The sequence below is a fragment of the Panulirus ornatus genome, chromosome 19 (assembly GCF_036320965.1).
Source record: "Panulirus ornatus isolate Po-2019 chromosome 19, ASM3632096v1, whole genome shotgun sequence".
Taxonomy (NCBI): domain Eukaryota; kingdom Metazoa; phylum Arthropoda; class Malacostraca; order Decapoda; family Palinuridae; genus Panulirus; species Panulirus ornatus.
This window is the reverse complement of record NC_092242.1, coordinates 55,965,391-55,987,267: the sequence shown is the minus strand read 5'-3', so window position 1 is coordinate 55,987,267 and position 21,877 is coordinate 55,965,391. Positions and strand designations below refer to the sequence as shown.

Genomic DNA, 21,877 nt, shown 5'->3' with positions numbered 1-21,877 from the left:
CAATGGGTGGGTTTTTGAGAATCGCTATATTAACAATGGTCCTATTCTGCAGGAAGGAAACCACCCAACCAACGCCAACGTAAAACAATAAACTTTTCAGGGCAACTTCTGGCACCGTCACTGTTCTCAAAACTTTTACCGACCAACTTAATATTTTGTTGAAAGTGGCCGCTTGTAACAAGAGAGAGTCTGCCTGGAATTGAATCAATAAAAAAAGAAAACTTTCTAGCATGACAAATCTCACTCATGCAACTGAAAATCTGAAGCAGTCAAATTGTAATCAAGATTTCTACAAGTGAAGACTGAGTGCTAAATGTTAACCCATTACAAACGACATTTGTCATTGAAGCAATGTTAACTAAGCCTAGCCATCTAGTACTTACTGACTGCTCTAAACATGGATTATTACGTGTCATTACGGCCATACAAATCCATATCACTGGAACAGTTCCACAATTTTTGAAACTAATTATTAATATCAAAACAAAAGTGCACCAAAAGATATAGAATAAATAAATAGATGAAAAAATAAACGATTTGCGGCTAACCTCAACTTGCTTTGCCGATGACCAGTGTCGAAACATATGACGTGTTCTTGCTGTAGTATTTGAAAAGCCTCATGTACAGAAAGGGTCTTAAAACTATCGTTAGACGGCCTTAATGTCCCTGGCAGCTGATAGGCCTAAAACTCAAACAACCAACCAAACGACCGTCCAGTCTTGTTGGTCTGTGTTCAAGGTCATCAGTATTGACATGGAGCCAGCAGCCTTCAAGAGTTGTCTGCAGTGTTTACGGTCTGACACGCGCCAACCTTCTTATTATTTAAGTCTGTTTGTTATCCTACATTTCTATATAGGTCTTTTTATCAGTCACGTATAGCAAGTGTTGTGTGTACATGGTGTGTACATGAAACGTTACATGCAAATATGGTATACTCTCTATAGAGCTGTGTCAAGTTCTTTGAATTTTGGTAATATTTTACTGTTCTTATATTACTTTATCTTCAGTAGAGTGATATCATAAGACTCAGGCTAAAGAGGAAGATCACGAAGATAACATCTGGTAGGATAAGTTGAGTACATTATCCATTGTAGAAATACAGCATATAGATGTCTATAACTAATTTTTTTCTATAGTAAATTACTACTACCATAGAGTATAAGCTACATACTTGTCCTACCTTCAGAGGATGTTAAAAAGAAATTCTAAGCCTTCGTGGTATTATTACCATTTCCACACAACCATCACTACAGAAGAAAGGTTCAGTTACGCATCTGCTTAACCTTTGAATGATATGGAATATTTACTTGCAGAGAATAGTAAAGAATATAACAACAGATACAGAACATATTTGGAGCATTATATTGCAGTGAGAGTTATTAGATAAGGTGATAGTGGGTAGTGATAGAATGTGGCTTAAAAGTAAAGAGAGGCAGTGCACGTGTAAGAATGAATAAAACCTATGAAAACTTCACCTAGCAGTCAAGAGTTATCTTAATTGTTGATATTCTCGTAGACATATGTTCGTCATACCCATGGATGAGCACATGCGAGTTCCAGCACCAAACATATTTAATCCTAGTATATTTCCACTATGATTTAGGCTACTAGGTGAGGTTTTCAGACTCTACTGATGATTAACAAGTGTATCAACTACTTACACATTAACTAACTCCAAATTTATCCATTTTTTACGTGATGTTTAAAGCCTTCTTTGATATTGTTCTATCAGCTATAATGCTCGTAGGTGTTAACGTATTATCTGAACGCTAAACTAGCACTGCAGAAGAATATCACTCAATATCCATGAGAGTAATATAATATCAGTCATGCTTGCACTGCAGAACAATATCACTAGCCATAAGAGTAATATAATATTAGTCACTAGCCATAAGAGTAATATAATATTAGTCATCCCAAGTCATATGAACGTTCTTTGTTATGATCAATTCCACCGTTTTCTATGATCGTCTTTGAGCTAGTGCCTTGTTCATGGTCCTTGGCGGGAAGAGACACTTGCCATCGTTCGAATGAGATGAAGTTTCGTTTCCTTAGTGTACTACTTCATTTGTCTGAGTCTCATCCCTGAAGGTGGAACGTCGCCAGTGTTTACATCTCAGTGGCAAGGTATGTTGTGTGACAAGTGAACTGTGAACATAAGAATTTGTTAACCTTTGTGAATATTATTGTTATGTTACTTCCATACTGACCGACATGGCATGGGCAAGACATACCCCAGTCAAAGGCCAGTGTATGTTACTCATTTTAAATGCTGGACACTTTTACATGCTGTGGAACCAGCCTTCTGTTCGTCCTGTTAAGGTAAGGCGAATAATTGTTATCGTTATTAATTAGCCATAACTTTCAGCGATAGAATGATTAGATAAGTACTTCATGAACTGTCGTATTATATACATCATACATGACATATAAACATTTGTTGACGCAGGAGTTACAGCTAATAATTACGTCATGCATGTTAAGGATATAAAGTGTTGTTTGGATGTTTACTGTATCTGAGGTGTAATATTACAGCATTTGCCCATAGATGTTCGACTTGTGAAGTGGCAGATGATCATCTTATTACGACATATTTAAACCTTATGCTCTCACTTGTGACACATTTTCAGTCATACAGTTGTTTTATTTTACTAGTTAGTGATTGCTGGTTGATCAGATTTGTTCAAGCATAGAAGCGAAGTTACAATATGTATGAATTAAATTGATATAGTTGATTAGAAAAGTTTACGTAAAAGTTGTCAACATTGTTGTGGTATGACGTAAATATTTCCATTTGCAGTCTCATCTAAGTTCGTAAGAATCAATGAAAAGATATGTAGATCATCTGCTTCTTCCATAGTGATATATTACATAAAATCAGTTGACTCCTTCAAATCCTGGCCCAGGACTGCACAAGATGTCTGCACAATTAATTGTTTTGATGTTTTTGGACACATTCTGTTGATCACTTTAGCTTTGGTTTTGGGAAACTCAACTTCAGAATTTATATCCTTTTGATGATTTTACCAGATATATTATGGTAAATATGTAAGACTGGTGGTGAAGTCTTTTGTGAGATAATCTATTCATTTTAAGTCCATTGGTAATGAACTGCCAGTTTGGCTACGCTTCGAACCAAAGTTATGAATATAAAGTGATATTAAAGAAATTCGAACAAGAACAAACCATTTGGGTCTTTAGAAGCTCTTTATTATAGTGGAAGTGATCAGAAACTTAGAGGTTAGTTTAGTAAGAGGAGAATAGCGTATAGAGGATTTAATGAGAAGTACTTTTATATGTAAATGAGTGGTTGCATTGAAGACCAGTCATGAATTGGAAGCGATTTAATCAAGTGTGTCCTTAAGAGAATCTATGGTGCTTCTTTTAGCTACTCTGATTGGTTAGACATATGTCAACAATCCTGTTGAAGAAGAAGTACCTCGCCTCATTCGTAGTTAAGCACTTGGCCATGTTTTGCGTCCGTTATTCGAACATCAAATGATTATAGCGTTTAAGTATCTGCTTCGATCGAGATTATTAGAGCCTTTGTTAATTCTGAAAGCCTGTATTAAAACACCAATTAACCTTCTCTTTTCTAAATTTAGTAAGTTTAAGTCGTCTATCGGCTGGTAAAGGATCTGTTTCTTCATTCGGGTATCATTTTGCTGGGTTGCTGTTGTACTTCATGCTGTATTTTTTCACATACGTTGACGAAAACTAAGGACAGACTTCAATGTAGAAACACATCAGTACATTGTACAGAATGGGGATTACATAGTTCAGGAAAGGTAATGTATCGAGGACAGCATAAAAGAAGCGGAGTATGACGTGGGACATTGCATTCTGTCAAGGTGAAGATTAAAAGTGATCATTGTCTAAAGTTTGGGTTTACTTTTAGCAATTTGATGATAGCGAGTGGTTTTGTCTGAGCTTGTTTCTCTGTTTAATGAGAGCTTTTATCTGGGAGACGTCGTTTGGATGGATATAATCAACTTAAAAACAAAAAACAAAGGAAAAACTTCAGGGAAAATACAACAAAACCTCAGAAAATCCCAACTCACTTTCAACAGTAGCCTAGACTTTTAGGATACTATGATATGTCAAAAAAATATTGTGTTCAGCTGCTTCTTCGTTGGGATAAGGGTGGGCGATGGCGCGAATGGCGTAGTCGCTTGGTCGTCAGTTTGTTGGTGTGTCAGTTGACGGTTAGTGGGATGCTCTGCGATGAGTGTAAGGTATATTTCGACTACGGTATTTAGAATTAAGTTAGATCGGAGTTAACGGGAAAATTAGGTAAGGTTTCCATAGATTTATATTGATGCTTTACAACTGTTTCGCGTACATCTACGTAACTTTCCTTGGTAATCATAATCCTCAATACTGTCTTCGTATTTGATATAGTATTATGATATATAATGCACCAAATTACGCTTCTCAAATTTTATGCTGTTGCCACAGTCGTATACCGTAGTGCAGGTCGAAATGCTATTCATAAGTTCAGTGCGGAGCTGAACTGGTAAATTGCACTCAGTATTCCTGTCTTCCGAATACTTGTATTAAACAGTGGTTGAGAAATGCTGTAATTTTTACATGAAAACCAGTAACACAACATTTCCGTCCTGTTGTTTGTCTGTCTTTTGATAAGTAATGTTCTTTCCCTGTATATTAGAAAAAGCTTATTTAGAACAATTTACATGTGGTTGGAGAGGATTGGCTAAACTAGTGTACTAGACTCAAAAAAAGATCAAGTATTGTACAAGTCCAAGACCCCTTTTAAGGGGCTGTCGCAGCTTCAAGGCTGCGCCCCAATCAGGAGCAGAGGAATGATGGACCCTTTTTAGATCGAGAAGTTCCTGGATGAGGTTCATTCAGCCACGATGGGGATGACTTCAAGTCGCTGTGTAACCATGAACAAGCAGAGTCCTGTAACATCATCGGAAAATACGAGGGAATGAATTGCTTTCTATTTTGAATATGTAGTGTGTAAAGTTATTGCAGCATAAAGTTCGTGTTATATGTTCCCCTAAATAGAGTGGTTCCAGTTTCATAATTACAGTATTTAAGTGAGTTATCTCAAGTGCCGTCACACTGGCAGTTTCAATTATATATATTTTTTCCGCACACAATAAAGTTAGTTTTTGAGTATTTAGATGAAACTTTTTGTTATGACGATTAACTAGAACATGTTTTTTTAATTAAGAATATTCCGCTCAACTTGATGAGATATTGTGTACAATTGCTGTGCTCCCTTTAATTTATACTGCACCGCTTCCAGGCGTATGAGATTTCCTGGCATACTGAGAGACATAACGTCGTATTCTGTAGGTATTTTTGTCCCAAACAATTATGATTGCTGACGATTTTTACCAGTAATACTTATTAATGTATGAGTGACAGAGCTTCAAAAATAACATGAGGGCAAAGACATCATACATGTGTTCTTGACATCCCCACGTATACTTTTCAGTCAATATTGGGAAAAATAGAAGCCTGTAAGGTGTGGCAAGAATGCAGATGGGTCACCAGTACAAGTGTCATTGGCCATATTTTTCGTCTTGAGGTAGAGGCGGCCATATATAGAACTATATCCTGTATGAGGTTGATTGCTCCGAGTTGGACTTTATTTTAGGTTCAGCTTTTAAGGGTGATTACCCATTGCACTGCCACCCCTCTCTCTCTCTCTCTCTCTCTCTCTCTCTCTCTCTCTCTCTCTCTCTCTCTCTCTCTCTCCTGTCACCCTATGAATTATTTACGCTCTGCTATGTCCGTGGATCTGTACGTCTCAAGCTTATTCAAATTATTCTGTCGTGTCACTGATTTCAGTCACAGTTATCGCGGTGTGTTAGAATATCATGATCGTTCGCGCATAGAATAATCTAATTCGGTAGGGCTAGGCTTTGTATCTGTGCATTGCTACATGTGGTAAGAGCAACTAGTTCATGGTATACAAGACAGTATCATGGAGACTTCATATCACTGCTTCGGTCCGGCGCCTTGAAATCAGGTTCTTGTTCATATTCATTTGGTTACTATGCTGCTGTATAAGATGTATTGTCGTAGGAATAAGTGATTGAAGCCTCATACGTAACCGAGACATGAAAGTGAATCTCGAGCCTGTGGAAAACTCTCTGACCAGCCAAGATTCACGTTGGCTGAAGCAGTTCATTACAACTGATTGTTTTGTTATATCTCAAGTTGCACTATATGTTAGAATTATCCATATACATGAGATGGTTCTTTGCTGACTTTCGTCACTAGCCATGCCCATGTAGAGTCTTAGGTGTATCAGATGGGGACTATAACTGTCGGCTGGCTCGGCCTGTCTGTGTTGCCTCACCTACTCCTAAGTAGGATGATTAAACTGGTGGATGGGCAGTGTGTTGGATGTTAAACTGGATTTATAACAAGGAGCTGAGCCTCCAGTTGAATCTACAGCTATTTCCAGTTTTGTTCATTGGTACCACAGCCTGCTGACATAGTCCCATCATTCATTGTTCCCTGTGCCACATCTTTGCATGATAATATCTTGGCCAGGATATGTTTTAAAATCTTTAGTGTCAACGATGATGCCAGAGGTGACCGACTTGACCTCTAACAACGGCTCGAGGGGCAGGGGAGAAAATAGAACCCGTGTCATGTTTCTTGATGGTCCCCGCGGCAACAGGAAATGAAACCATGTATTATTGACGCTCCGTTTTCTGTTGCAAAGCTGGTGGCTTATGCAGCATCTTAGGGTTTGTTTTCTCATAGGTTGCAGGGGACAGCAGACTGGGAATGTTAACCTCATACTTTTGTGCATCTTAATATCATATATATATATATATATATATATATATATATATATATATATATATATATATATATATATATATATGTATATATATATATTCTTTTCTTTCTTTCAAACTATTCGCCATTTCCCGCGTTAGCGAGGTAGCGTTAAGAACAGAGAACTGGGCCTTTGAGGGAATATCCTCACCTGGCCCCCTTCTCTGTTCCTTCTTTTGGAATTTTTTTTTTTTTTTACATGTGTTTGTGTGTGTGTTTGTGTGTGTGTGTGTGTAGACCAATGCGTATGGGTTTTCCAAAGAGTTTACGAAGTTTATCACTGTTACGAGTATTTTTTTCTTTTTTAGCTCAGTTGATGTTTGAATTTGTTCATTCTTCATATTTTTTGAATGTGTGATTTTATGATATACAGATTTGTTTTTTAAATACGTGGTGGTCACCGTTGTTGTTTACACGCCTTGCAATATTTACTGGGAGGTGGCGCAGGTCAGATGGTGGTGTGAGGGAGGAAGGAGACAAGTTTGGGGTCGGCCCAGCACACGATACTAGGCTTGGTAGAAGTTAGCATACGTCAGCGTGTCTAAAAACTTGCTCACTTACCCAGCAAAATTTCAAGGTGAATGTGCTCGTATCTTGGGTTGTTTCTTCGCCTCGCCTTTCATATATATATATGTATATTTTCTCATCACTTTAAAAGTGAAAGTTCACGAGCAGTGACATAACCAAATATCGATGTTTTGTTGAATTTAACTCAGGACCATCGGTGGTGTGACCAGGTGGGCTGGATGGACGCTGGTAAGGTAGCCAGTCGTTCTCGGTGTGTCACTTGTGAGGTATGGAGGGGGGGTCGGTCTGCTCTCGGCTGAGGTACAGGAGTAAGCAGGAAACAGGTCGAGCCGAAAAAAAAAAAGAGAAGAAAATTCTAAATCACGCCAGGCTCTTGGGGGAACTGAACCACATACCCTGGCACATGTATGTGGCTGAGGCATACAGTGCTCCAGACATAAGCGGAGTGAGCGAGTTGGATTAGTTAAGCGAAACGTAGTTGCGTTAACGATGCGTCACGTGTATCCAGAGGAGCCATTATGAAGGAGGGTCTTCATCAAGGTACGAAGTGGCGAACGGGGAAAGTGCGTGCTCTCTCTCTCTCTCTCTCTCTCTCTCTCTCTCTCTCTCTCTCTCTCTCCACGAACGGCTCGTTCGTCTGCTAAATGATACAGAGACACAGACACTGCTCCAGGTGACCCAAGGTTGCTTCAGCAGCACCGGCGGTTTTTCGCTGTACAGTCTCGTTAACTCATGCCCGACACTTCCTAAATACAGCTGTTGATGGTCCATGAACGTGGCCGACGACCATGTACATCATGTCTGTCAGGCTGAGAGAGAGAGACAGGATCTCTCGTTCTGATGAAGTTAAAGTTTTCTTGAGGAAAGATGATACAGTTACTAAGATTATTGGGAGTAGCTGACGATTCTTCTCTATCGGGCCAGCGAACATACTGGGCTCCGCCTCAGGCAGTGGAATAGCTTTAGTATGATTCATTGTAAAGGAATATGATCCTTGGAGGGAGGATTGAGGGATAATAATAGTACCGAGGTAGTGTGCGTCCTGGGCTGGTGGGGTGGTGATGCAGCCATCACGAGTATAGATGAGACATGGCCAGAATTTTTTAATTCAGTTGAGTGCTGCGGGCAAGGGGGGGAAGGAGGTAGTTGGAGAGGAACTTTAGTTTAGAAATGGATGAAAGAGTTCGGTGTATAGGTGTATGATGTAAGATTTACTGAGGTGTGTAAGTGATTTGCTGTATACGTATTTTATATATATATATATATATATATATATATATATATATATATATATATATATATATATATATATATATATATTTTTTTTTTTTTTTTTTCTTTTTTCCTCCATATTCGCCATTTCCCGGATTTGCGAGGTAGCGTTAAGAACAGAGGACTGAGCCTTAGAGGGAATATCCTCACTTGGCCCCCTTCTCTGTTCCTTTCTTTGGAAAAGTAAAAAGCGGCAGGGGAGGATTCCAGGATGATTATGTTGCATGTTGGTTGGGGGAAGGGAAAGTAGCAAAGCAAAATTTTAAAAGTTCATTATGTAGTACATCGGTGGACCTAGCTGGAGCGCCTCTCTCTCTTAGTACTTTGAGGCTCAGAGGGAACCAAGGCTGTCCCAGGTGTGTACTGTTGTCAAGGTTTACCATCGTTGTCTTCTTGTTTCTCTCACACCTTTTGTGCTGCATGTCTTAAGCAGGTTGCAAGTGGGTGTTACCTTTAGTCGTTCATGGTGTTCGTAGATTTTTTTTTTAATACAGAGGTATTTTTCGGTTGTTGCGAATCGCAAGGCCTTATTCTGCATCCTGCGTAGCTCCAGCGTGCGTGAGTAGGAGTCTTGTGCTAAACTGGACTTGAAAATGCTCGGGGATTTCATGATAGACCGACCGTCAGCAGTGTGGCAGGACGAAGACCCACTGTTTGCCACTGCCTTGTCTACCTTCCAGTGCTCTGGCCAGTGTCCCTGTGTTAGAGACGTTGTAAGTACATACGCAGTGCTCTGTGTAACTTAGGTTATTTGTGACTGTCATATCAAGGTCGTCGTCTTCATGTGATCAAGGTTGATCGAATATTTTCCATTACTGTTCAATATTTTTTTGTCTCAAAAGTGCATTGTTTTGTATATGTTTGTAGTCGACACATCTGCTGTGTCTCTGACGGTTTCATCAATTTATCTCATTTTTCTGACCATGAAATAGTCGCTTCTGTTGGGGGTGTACTAACGTACCTGCGTGTCGTTGGCAGGTATTGAGATTTTGCCGTCGTGTCCAAACTCAAGACCGTTCTTGTGGTAGCGGTCGTGTAGTGGCAGACCTCACACTACTGGTGGTGTAGTGGCAGACCTCACACTACTGGTGGGTGTGGTGGCAGACCTCACACTACTGGTGGTGTGGTGGCAGACCTCACACTACTGGTGGTGTGGTGGCAGACCTCACACTACTGGTGTTGTAGTGGCAGACCTCACACTACTGGTGGTGTAGTGGCAGACCTCACACTACTGGTGGTGTGGTGGCAGACCTCACACTACTGGTGTTGTAGTGGCAGACCTCACACTACTGGTGGTGTAGTGGCAGACCTCACACTACTGGTGGGTGTAGTGGCAGACCTCACACTACTGGTGGTGTAGTGGCAGACCTCACACTACTGGTGGTGTAGTGGCAGACCTCACACTACTGGTGGTGTAGTGGCAGACCTCACACTACTGGTGGTGTAGTGGCAGACCTCACACTACTGGTGGGTGTGGTGGCAGACCTCACACTACTGGTGGTGTGGTGGCAGACCTCACACTACTGGTGGTGTGGTGGCAGACCTCACACTACTGGTGGTGTGGTGGCAGACCTCACACTACTGGTGGTGTGGTGGCAGACCTCACACTACTGGTGGTGTGGTGGCAGACCTCACACTACTGGTGGTGTGGTGGCAGACCTCACACTACTGGTGGTGTGGTGGCAGACCTCACACTACTGGTGGTGTGGTGGCAGACCTCACACTACTGGTGGGTGTGGTGGCAGACCTCACACTACTGGTGGGTGTGGTGGCAGACCTCACACTACTGGTGGTGTGGTGGCAGACCTCACACTACTGGTGGTGTGGTGGCAGACCTCACACTACTGGTGGTGTGGTGGCAGACCTCACACTACTGGTGGTGTGGTGGCAGACCTCACACTACTGGTGGTGTGGTGGCAGACCTCACACTACTGGTGGGTGTGGTGGCAGACCTCACACTACTGGTGGGTTTGGTGGCAGACCTCACACGATCGGTGTGTGCTGGCGGAGGTGTGTGGCGGCGATGTAGATGATGGTGTGTGGTGGAGTGTTGTGTTGGAGGTTATGGTGTGTGATGATGGAGTTTATGACATGTGGTGGTGTGTTATGTTGGAGTTTATATTATGTGGTGGTGTGTGGTGATGGAGCTTATGACATGTGGTGGTGTGTTATGTTGGAGTTTATGTTATGTGGTGGTTTGTGGTGATGGAGTTTATGACATGTGGTGGTGGTTGGAGTTTATTTATGTGGTGGTGTGTAGTGATGGAGTTTATGACATGTGGTGGTGTGTTGGAGTTTATTTATGTGGTGGTGTGTAGTGATGGAGTTTATGACATGTGGTGGTGTATTATGTTGGAGTTTATGTTATGTGGTGGTGTGCAGTGATAGAGGTGATGGTGTGATGCTGTTGGTATAACAACTGGCTAAAGTGAGGGAGTGTTGCATAAGTTGGTGTTGGAGGAGGCGGTAGCGTGTGTGTGTGTGTGTGTGTGTGTGTGTGTGGAGGCAGTAGTAGTGTTGGTGGAGTGGAGGGAGGTATAGTGGCGAGATGGTAGTAATGGAGGGGAGGGAGGGAGTGTGCGCGGCAGCCTAGTGGTCCTACGCAGCTCTGTCCCCTCCAGTTGCTCTCCGACCTTGTGCGTGTGGCCACGTGCATCGCTCCCTCACCATCGCCACAACAAAATCAACGACTCGACGTGAAGAGTCGAAGTATCGCCGGCATCGGCTCCCGCGTCGGCCAGCTGGAGGTGACGACCTCTGGTTGCTCTTGCCACACCGGGAGGGGCACTCGCGCTCTCTGAACACAACTGAGCGAAAGTAAACATAATAAAGTGTTGGTCTTTGTCATCCCCCTCCTCCTCCTCCTCCTCCTCCTCCTGCAGGTGCTGCTACTGTTGTTGTCTTTGAAGTCTCACGTCTCACGGGAGTCCTACGGCAGTCTTGTCACGGTCGTTGTCTCCTGAGATATCGTAGCAAGCGTCTTGGACAATTGACTGTTCCGGATTCCTAAGGGCGCGCGTTCCTGCTCCTCCTCCTCCTACGCCTCATCTTAGCGAACTTGTCCCAGCAAACCAGTTGATGATCGTAACACATTCAAAGTTTGCGTGTCGGTCGTGCGGAGGGTGAGGACCTGACTGAGGCAGCCCAGGTGAGGGTGTGGTAGATACGTCGACCAAACACAGAAGACCCAGTACTGACTTACCCGTGACGTGGGGTCACCGGTCGTGTGACCTGGGACGGGAGCGTGACCACAGTTGACCCACCCGTGGCTGCCGTACGGATGATGATGATGACCTCCTGAGATCGCCCCGCGGTGTTCGCTACTCCCTTCTACATTACCGTGACGTGACTATGTCTGCCAGTGTGTAGAGTGAGCCCGAGATGTTAGGAGCCGGGATGCGGGTGTGGGCGGTGGCGTGGGCGTGCCTGTGGATGACGAGGGCAGGACTTGCGGACGAGGAGGACCCGCTACAGCACGAGGCTCAGGTCGCGGCCCGAGACCGCCAGCTGACGCGGGTACTCCAGCTCCTGGGCGTGGAGCAGGACACACCCGACGGTGACGCCGGCGGCGGCGGTGGCAAGGTCGGCGGTGACACTGGGCAGGCGAGCACGGCAGACGCCTGTACGCACAGGTCGCTCAACGTGGCCATCCCTCCTGACAAGCTGGCCAAGTTCCAGGACGGGTTGAGGGCGGCCCTCCACATCGCTAACCTGCTCAACAACCTGTTTGTCTCGGTTCCGGAGGGCCTGGACCCTGCCTACCCTCCCCACGTTTTCTATGCCCTCGTGCGCGCGGTGATGGAGAACGAACCGACCATAACTTCCTCAGCGGTGGCTTTCCTGAGGGGGGAGTTCCGCGTCCCTCTGGGGCCCAAGTCGGCCGAGGAAGCGGGGAGAGCAGACCACAGGGAAGTGTTCGGGTCGTACGCCTTCAGGAGGGAGGGCCAGATCGCCACGGCGGACCTGGCATCCCTCTACAACCAGTCGTTCGACCAGCCAGGCGAGGAGGGCGCCAATTGGTTCACCAGTCACCTCAGCTACAGGTAAGCAGCGCAGTGTGGTGTAGCGACAGGTAGGCCTCCACAACTGTACGGTAGTTAGCTTAAAGGACAAGTGGTTAACCACAGCTCAGACTAAGGGCTCGTTAGTCTCGGGATAAGTGGTCAACCCCAGCTCAGACCAGGGGCTCGTTAGTCTCGGGGCAAGTGGTCAACCACAGCTCAGACCAGGGGCTCGTTAGTCTCGGGCTAAGTGGTCAACCCCAGCTCAGACCAGGGGCTCGTTAGTCCTTGGGCAAGTGTTCAACCCCAGCTCAGACCAGGACCCAACAAGTGTGGACGCCTGTGTGTGTGTGTGTGTAACACCAAGGTGTTGCCAGACAGACCACTGGTCGTACGAGCTGGACCACTGCCACCAGGTGACAGAGAGGTCCCTGTTTAGGTCTGATGAGCAGCTTAAAGAGTTCCTTGATCTCATGACAACATCCGGTCACTCACTACTCACTGACACTCATCTCAGCTCCCGGGCAGCCAGGCGTCTCAGCTCCAAGACAAACTGAGCTGCGGGCCAGACCCGGACTGTGCCTCACAGGTCACACCATGAGCAACAGGTCACAGCTGCAGGTCAGTCCCGGACTGTGCCTCACAGGTCACACCATGAGCAACAGGTCACAGCTGCAGGTCAGTCCCGGACTGTGCCTCACAGGTCACACCATGAGCAACAGGTCACAGATGCAGGTCAGTCCCGGACTGTGCCTCACAGGTCACACCATGAGCAACAGGTCACAGATGCAGGTCAGTCCCGGACTGTGCCTCACATGCTACAGGTCATAGCTGCAGGTCAGACCCGGACTGTGCCTCACAGGAGTGAAGGACTTATTCTATGTCACGCAGTAAACCACAGACAATTTTCTTTTTTCTGCTTCATCGGAGAGACTTCACTTATTGTATCCTTTTCTCACATTCAGACATTTCATTTTAGTTTTCTCATTGTACGCCCAAATACGTTCCAAAACCATATGTGTAGAGAAGGACACGTTTGAGGTTACCACGAGTTGAATAAAGGAGTCGAATTGATAATGTCACTGACGCATGAATGTTTGTACACGGTTATACAGGATCAGATCATATTTTATTGTTATGTAACGCTTGGGGGGAAAAAAGGATGGGACATGGTATTAGCGGGTTCGAATCCTCTCCACCCCCCCCCCAAAAAAAAAAAACCACTTGACCATACCTGAGTTTATAATGTTCTATGTCTGATGAAAGCTGAGGAGATGTCGCGTGTGTAGAGCTGCCTCACTCACTGTTCTGTAGGAATAGGCGTCTGCACTTCCCTCTACCACACACACACACACACACACACACACACACACACACACACACACACACATTGTAAAGGTCGCGAGGGAAATGAATGCCGGGTATGATTACCTATACGTACAAGGGGACCCTGACAGACTCCATACTTGGTTTGATATACACGTCTGATGCAACCCATCGCGAGCATCAGAGGTCAGGCGATGTGGCTGGGATGGAGGGCACGAAGCCCTCAGTATGATCATCATCCAGCAGGAGATGAGGCTCGGGATTGTGTGTGTGTGAGAAGGACTTCAAATTATGATATCATCTGCTTGTTATACCAGAGTCCCCCCCTCCAACACACACACACACACACACACACACACACACACACACACACTCGGAGGATCTCACAACAGACGAGACGGTCTGTATTCTGGCCAATGTCAGTAGAGCTCTCCAGTATAATGGATAAGCAAGTCTTAAGCAAGGTGTTCATATCCTTAACAAAGAGGCCAGAGCTGGAATATGCCTCCCAGGTCACCGCGCCGAGCGAAGAGCAAAGAGCGATGAGAGAAGGGTTCAGAGGAGGGCAGTCAAGATAGTACCAGGATGTAGAAGGCTGGGTTATAAATGTAAAGGCCTGAATTTTGAATTTACCTGCCTTGGAAGAGAGAAGAGTAAGGGGTAACGTGATCACAAATGTAATTTTTTTTTCTTTTTGAAAGGGATGGAACACGCTGACAATGACGTGATTTTACGCAAGGTAGTGTTAAATAAAGATGTAAAGAAGAGGTTGTGTTGTATGAGAGTAGCGGATGAGTGAAGCAGGGTGTCAGAAGACGTGGTTTATTGTGGACAACACACGGGCGGTGTGAGAAGTTGTGTGGTGGTACAGATGGCTCAAGAGATGGGGGGACCCCAGCCACTGTCAGACTCCATCCCCACACATTACGTACGCATAGGTGATTACAGAACGCATTCTCTCTCTCTCTCTCTCACACACACACACACACACACACACACACACACACACACACACACGCACACGGAGATGTAGGAGGAACACATGAGAACATGTCTCTGCTATGTACGCTCGTGTTATGATGGTTACCATTGAAGTGTTGTGGTGCTCAGTGACTTATAACAACACGGGGGTCTGTGGTGAACCGAGGATGTCTGCTGTGTTGCTGCTCCTGCTGCGTATTACCACCTCTCATGATGCTGTGGACCGTGCTGTGTGTGTGCTGCTCTCCTCTCATGATGCTGTGGACCGTGCTGTGTGTGTGCTGCTCTCCTCTCATGATGCTGTGGACCGTGCAGTGTGTGTGCTGCTCTCCTCTCATGATGCTGTGGACCGTGCAGTGTGTGTGCTGCTCTCCTCTCATGATGCTGTGGACCGTGCTGTGTGTGCTGCTCTCCTCTCATGATGCTGTGGACCGTGCTGTGTGTGGCTGTCCACGTGAGCCTTGTGTTCGTGGTGTGATGGTTACGCCTCTGTGGCCGCTGTGCTCCACCTGAGGCCAGACTTGTCTCTGTCACATGAGCTCCACAGATCCTCCACCATCTCCACTACAGCCGTGATCACTACCCCTAGCTGGTGCTCCACCACTACCAGTCATGATCACTACCCCAGTCCAGCACAGTTCACCTTCATGACAGTGTCGTATGTGTGAAGATTGCAAGAGATGTACATTGTGGTACCACAATTATCAAGAATCCTGTATCTTAAGATGGATGACATTAACACTGGTAATTAGTATATATACATTAGATTTCAATGTGATATATATATATATATATATATATATATATATATATATATATATATATATATATATATATATATATATATAATATGTGTATATATATATATATATAATGTTGGGGTGAAGAAGGTGGTGAGAGTAAGTGAGCTTGGGAAGGAGACCTGTGTGAAGAAGTATCAGGAGAGACTGTGTACAGAATGGAAAAAGGTGAGAACAATGGAAGTAAGGGGAGTGGGGGAGGAATGGGATGTATTTAGGGAATCAGTGATGGATTGCGCAAAAGATGCTTGTGGCATGAGAAGAGTGGGAGGTGGGCTGTTTAGAAAGGGTAGTGAGTGGTGGGATGAAGAAGTAAGAGTATTAGTGAAAGAGAAGAGAGAGGCATTTGGACGATTTTTGCAGGGAAAAAATGCAATTGAGTGGGAGAAGTATAAAAGAAAGAGACAGGAGGTCAAGAGAAAGGTGCAAGAGGTGAAAAAAAGGGCAAATGAGAGTTGGGGTGAGAGACTATCAGTAAATTTTAGGGAGAATAAAAAGATGTTCTGGAAGGAGGTAAATAGGGTGCGTAAGACAAGGGAGCAAATGGGAACTTCAGTGAAGGGCGTAAATGGGGAGGTGATAACAAGTAGTGGTGATGTGAGAAGGAGATGGAATGAGTATTTTGAAGGTTTGTTGAATGTGTCTGATGACAGAGTGGCAGATATAGGGTGTTTGGGTCGAGGTGGTGTGCAAAGTGAGAGGGTTAGGGAAAATGATTTGGTAAACAGAGAAGAGGTAGTAAAAGCTTTGCGGAAGATGAAAGCCGGCAAGGCAGCAGGTTTGGATGGTATTGCAGTGGAATTTATTAAAAAAGGGGGTGACTGTATTGTTGACTGGTTGGTAAGGTTATTTAATGTATGTATGACTCATGGTGAGGTGCCTGAGGATTGGCGGAATGCGTGCATAGTGCCATTGTACAAAGGCAAAGGGGATAAGAGTGAGTGCTCAAATTACAGAGGTATAAGTTTGTTGAGTATTCCTGGTAAATTATATGGGAGGGTATTGATTGAGAGGGTGAAGGCATGTACAGAGCATCAGATTGGGGAAGAGCAGTGTGGTTTCAGAAGTGGTAGAGGATGTGTGGATCAGGTGTTTGCTTTGAAGAATGTATGTGAGAAATACTTAGAAAAGCAAATGGATTTGTATGTAGCATTTATGGATCTGGAGAAGGCATATGATAGAGTTGATAGAGATGCTCTGTGGAAGGTATTAAGAATATTTGGTGTGGGAGGCAAGTTGTTAGAAGCAGTGAAAAGTTTTTATCGAGGATGTAAGGCATGTGTACGTGTAGGAAGAGAGGAAAGTGATTGGTTCTCAGTGAATGTAGGTTTGCGGCAGGGGTGTGTGATGTCTCCATGGTTGTTTAATTTGTTTATGGATGGGGTTGTTAGGGAGGTAAATGCAAGAGTCTTGGAAAGAGGGGCAAGTATGAAGTCTGTTGGGGATGAGAGAGCTTGGGAAGTGAGTCAGTTGTTGTTCGCTGATGATACAGCGCTGGTGGCGGATTCATGTGAGAAACTGCAGAAGCTGGTGACGGAGTTTGGTAAAGTGTGTGGAAGAAGAAAGTTAAGAGTAAATGTGAATAAGAGCAAGGTTATTAGGTACAGTAGGGCTGAGGGTCAAGTCAATTGGGAGGTGAGTTTGAATGGTGAAAAACTGGAGGAAGTGAAGTGTTTTAGATATCTGGGAGTGGATCTGTCAGCGGATGGAACCATGGAAGCGGAAGTGGATCATAGGGTGGGGGAGGGGGCGAAAATTTTGGGAGCCTTGAAAAATGTGTGGAAGTCGAGAACATTATCCCGGAAAGCAAAAATGGGTATGTTTGAAGGAATAGTAGTTCCAACAATGTTGTATGGTTGCGAGGCGTGGGCTATGGATAGAGTTGTGCGCAGGAGGATGGATGTGCTGGAAATGAGATGTTTGAGGACAATGTGTGGTGTGAGGTGGTTTGATCGAGTAAGTAACGTAAGGGTAAGAGAGAGGTGTGGAAATAAAAAGAGCGTGGTTGAGAGAGCAGAAGAGAGTGTTTTAAAATGGTTTGGGCACATGGAGAGAATGAGTGAGGAAAGATTGACCAAGAGGATATATGTGTCGGAGGTGGAGGGAACGAGGAGAAGAGGGAGACCAAATTGGAGGTGGAAAGATGGAGTGAAAAAGATTTTGTGTGATCGGGGCCTGAACATGCAGGAGGGTGAAAGGAGGGCAAGGAATAGAGTGAATTGGAGCGATGTGGTATACAGGGGTTGACGTGCTGTCAGTGGATTGAATCAAGGCATGTGAAGCGTCCGGGGTAAACCATGGAAAGCTGTGTAGGTATGTATATTTGTGTGTGTGGACGTGTGTATGTACATGTGTATGGGGGGGGTTGGGCCATTTCTTTCGTCTGTTTCCTTGCGCTACCTCGCAATACGCGGGAGACAGCGACAAAGTATAAAAAAAAAAAAAAAAAAAAAAAAATATATATATATATATATATATATATATATATATATATAAGATTTATATATATATATATATATATATATATATATATATGTATATATATATATATATATATATATATATATATATATATAAGATATATATTTGATTTTAATGAATGAGGAAAGATTGACAAAGAAGATATATGTGTCAGAGGTGGAGGGAACGAGGAGAAGTGGGAGACTAAATTGGAGGTGGAAGGATGGAGTGAAAAAGATTTTGAGCGATCGGGGTCTGAACGTACAGGAGGGTGAAAGGCGTGCAAGGAATGGAGTGAATTGGAACGATGTAGTATACCACGGTCGACGTGCTATCAATGGATTGAACCTGGGTATATGAAGCGTCTGGGGTAATTTGTAGATGTATATTAGATTTTAATGTAATTTGTAAATGTATGTTAGATTTTCATGTAATTTGTAAATATATGTATTAGATTTTAATGTAATTTATAGATATACACTAGATTTTACTTTGATATGTAAATGTATATTAGATGTTAATGTAATTCGCAAATGCATATATTTTGATATATTGTGAATATATATTAGATTTTAATGTAATTTTTGAATATATATATATATATATATATATATATATATATATATATATATATATATATATATATATATTATATTTTAATGTAATTTATAGCTATATGTTATATTTTAATTTGTAAATATGTATTGTTTTAATGCAATTTGTATATATATTATATTTCAATGTAATATATATATATATATATATATATAATATATATATATATATATATATATATATATATATATATATATATATATATATATATTCTGAAACCACACTGCTCTTCCTCGGTCTGATGCTCTGTACATGCCTTCACCCTTTCAATCAATACCCTCCCATATAATTTCCCAGGCTTACTCAACAAACTTATACCTTTGTACAGTGGTACTATGCATTCATTCCACCAATTCTCAGGCACTTCACCATAAGCCATACATACATTGAATATCCTCACCAATGTCAACAACACAGTCACCCCTTGTTTTAATAAATTCCACTGCAATACCATCCAAACCCGCCGCCTTGCCTGCTTCCATCTTCCGCAAAGCTTTCACTACCTCTTCTCTGTTTACCAAACCATTCTCCCTGACCCTCTCACTTCGCACACCACCTCGACCAAAACACTCTATATCTGCCACTCTATCATCAAACACATTCAACAAACTTTGAAAATACTCACTCCATCTCCTCACATCACCACTACTTGTTATTACCCCCCCATTATTAAATTGATTGAAAGAAATCATTAAGATATCAGTGGCATTGAAGACAGATTACGCTGTCCTTCAGTTGCGAAGTAACACATGACACATTGTATTCTCTGCAGACGTTGCCAGGAATGGACGACAGTGAAGTTAAGCATAAGACAGTGCATAAACGACTTTAGATTTATTCTTGAAAACATTGTTCTTTCATGTTATCTGTTCTCCCCCATGACTGCGTCTATGGGCAGACGTGGTGGCCTTGATAACTGTGTCTCCTTCTATTGACGTCACAGGCACGTTAGATATTCTTGAGTCATCTATAAATATATAAGATTCTATTTATCTGAACTGTAAAGGTAATCTATTATGGACTCCGACAGATGAATCTTTTATCATCGTCTTTTTAATATCGGTTGCGATCTTATTATTGTAGGTAGATGGTGGGGCTGGCTGAGTTCACTAAGAAACAATTATGTTCAGTAATGGTGTCGTGAAATTCCGAAGTACAGTCTTAGAGAGTCATGATCTCATCCATCCTCGTACCTCCCAAGTTTCAATATTTTTCTGAGAGTATTCCCTGCTGAATTTCTTTCGCTGGCTGTATGACGCACGGGAGAACGACTTTGGTTAGTCCCATTTGTAGACGTTTTTGAAGATTGTTTCACTTAGCAGAGGCAGTATTAGCATTTGTCCAGGGTCCAGAGACAAGATAATATTCAGTCGAGCAACAAGGGGGATGTGTCGTGGTCGTCCGATTGGCTCCCGCCTCACCACAAGGCTTCTGTGAAGGCCTGTGATTGGCTGAGCCTGCGGGTCATGAACCAGTAGCGTATGTCGCCTGGTACTGTGTCTGTTGCCAAGTGGTTTATTGTTTATTTTCGTCACTTCTTAATATTTCCGTAGTTTTCCACCGAGCAAATGGGGTGCCTTTTTGCTTGTCTTTCCATCGACGTCGGTGTGTTTCTTTATGGAGAACATGGTCGTCTGAAGGACAACCCACTAGTCATCTGGAGGACAGCCTACCAGTCATCTTGAGGACAACCCACTAGTCATGGGGAGGACAACCTACCAGTCATCTGGAGGACAACCTACCAGTCATCTTGAGGACAACCAACCAGTCATCTTGAGGACAACCCACTAGTCATCTGGAGGACAACCTACCACTCATCTTGAGGACAAACCCACCGGTCATATGGAGGACAACCTACCAGTCATCTTGAGGACAACCCACTAGTCATCTGGAGGACAACCTACCAGTCATCTTGAGGACAACCTACTAGTCATCTGGAGGACAACCTACCAGTCATCTGGAGGACAACCTACCAATCATCTTGAGGACAACCCACTAGTCATCTCGAGGACAACGTACCAGTCATCTCGAGGACAACCCACTAGTCATCTGGAGGACAACCTACCAGTCATCTGGAGGACAACCTACCAGTCCTCTGGAGAATAACCCAATCATCTTGAGGACAACCCACCAGTCATCTGGAGGCCAACCCAGTCATTTTGAGGACATCCCAGTTCTCTGGAGGACAACCCCATCATCTTGAGGACACCCCAGTCATCTGGAGGACAACCCAATCATCTTGAGGACAACCCAATCATCTGGAGAACAACATGATCCTCTAGAGGTCAGCCCAGTCATCTGGAGGAAAATGCAATTTCCTGGAGGACAACCCGGCCCTCTGAAGGACAACACAAAGCTCTGTAGGACAACCTAATCTTCTGAGGGACAGCCCAGTCCATCTGGAGGACAACACAGTCCCCAGGAGAACGACTCTCTGGAGGAGGACTTGATCATCTGGAGGACAACCCAATTCTCTGAAGGGACGGTCGTCTGAGCCTGTGAACGCAGCTACGTGTTTCATGGTTTCGTGCGTTCCAAGCTGAGGTCCAGAGTTCTACTTCGAGGCCGGGCTTTAAGCGTAGCGAGGCAAGAGGAGAAATAATCGGAGGAGTTTAAGAGGCAGTGGAGTTCTTGCTTTGTTACAGAGTGCTGGTCGTAGAGGAGAGTGGAGAGCTGAGAAGATAAGACTTGCTAAGTTTAGCAGAGTAGGGGGAAGAAACAGATGTTACATGGGCCCGCTCTGGAGTCGTCCGAGTCCACACAGCTAGCACGCGGTGTGTTAGCTTGCCGAGTGTTCCATGGTCTAGCTCACGGCGAGAGGTACACACAGGCAAACAATTCATGGGAGGATAAATCGGGAAAATGAGGGAAAGAAGGTGGGTTAAGCAGGGAGAACCAACACTGCGGGGTATGGAAGGTGGGTTAAGCAGGGAGAACCAACACAGCGAGGTATGGAAGGTGGGTTAAGCAGGGAGAACCAACACAGCGAGGTATGGAAGGTGGGTTAAGCAGGGAGAAACAGCACAGTGGGATATGGACGGTGGGTTAAGCAGGGAGAACCAACAC

General features: G+C 43.9%; 1 protein-coding gene across 1 annotated transcript in view; it reads left to right on the top strand.

Moving 5' to 3' along the window:
* The first annotated feature begins 11,248 nt into the window (after nucleotides 1–11,248).
* Nucleotides 11,249–21,877, top strand: part of LOC139755518 (metabotropic glycine receptor-like) — a 494,688-nt gene continuing 484,059 nt past the window's right edge. Inside the window, exon 1 of the mRNA XM_071673905.1 lies at nucleotides 11,249–12,671. Coding sequence (XP_071530006.1) covers nucleotides 12,010–12,671 — 662 coding nt within the window. The 5' untranslated portion in view covers nucleotides 11,249–12,009. The remainder of the gene's footprint in view (nucleotides 12,672–21,877) is intronic.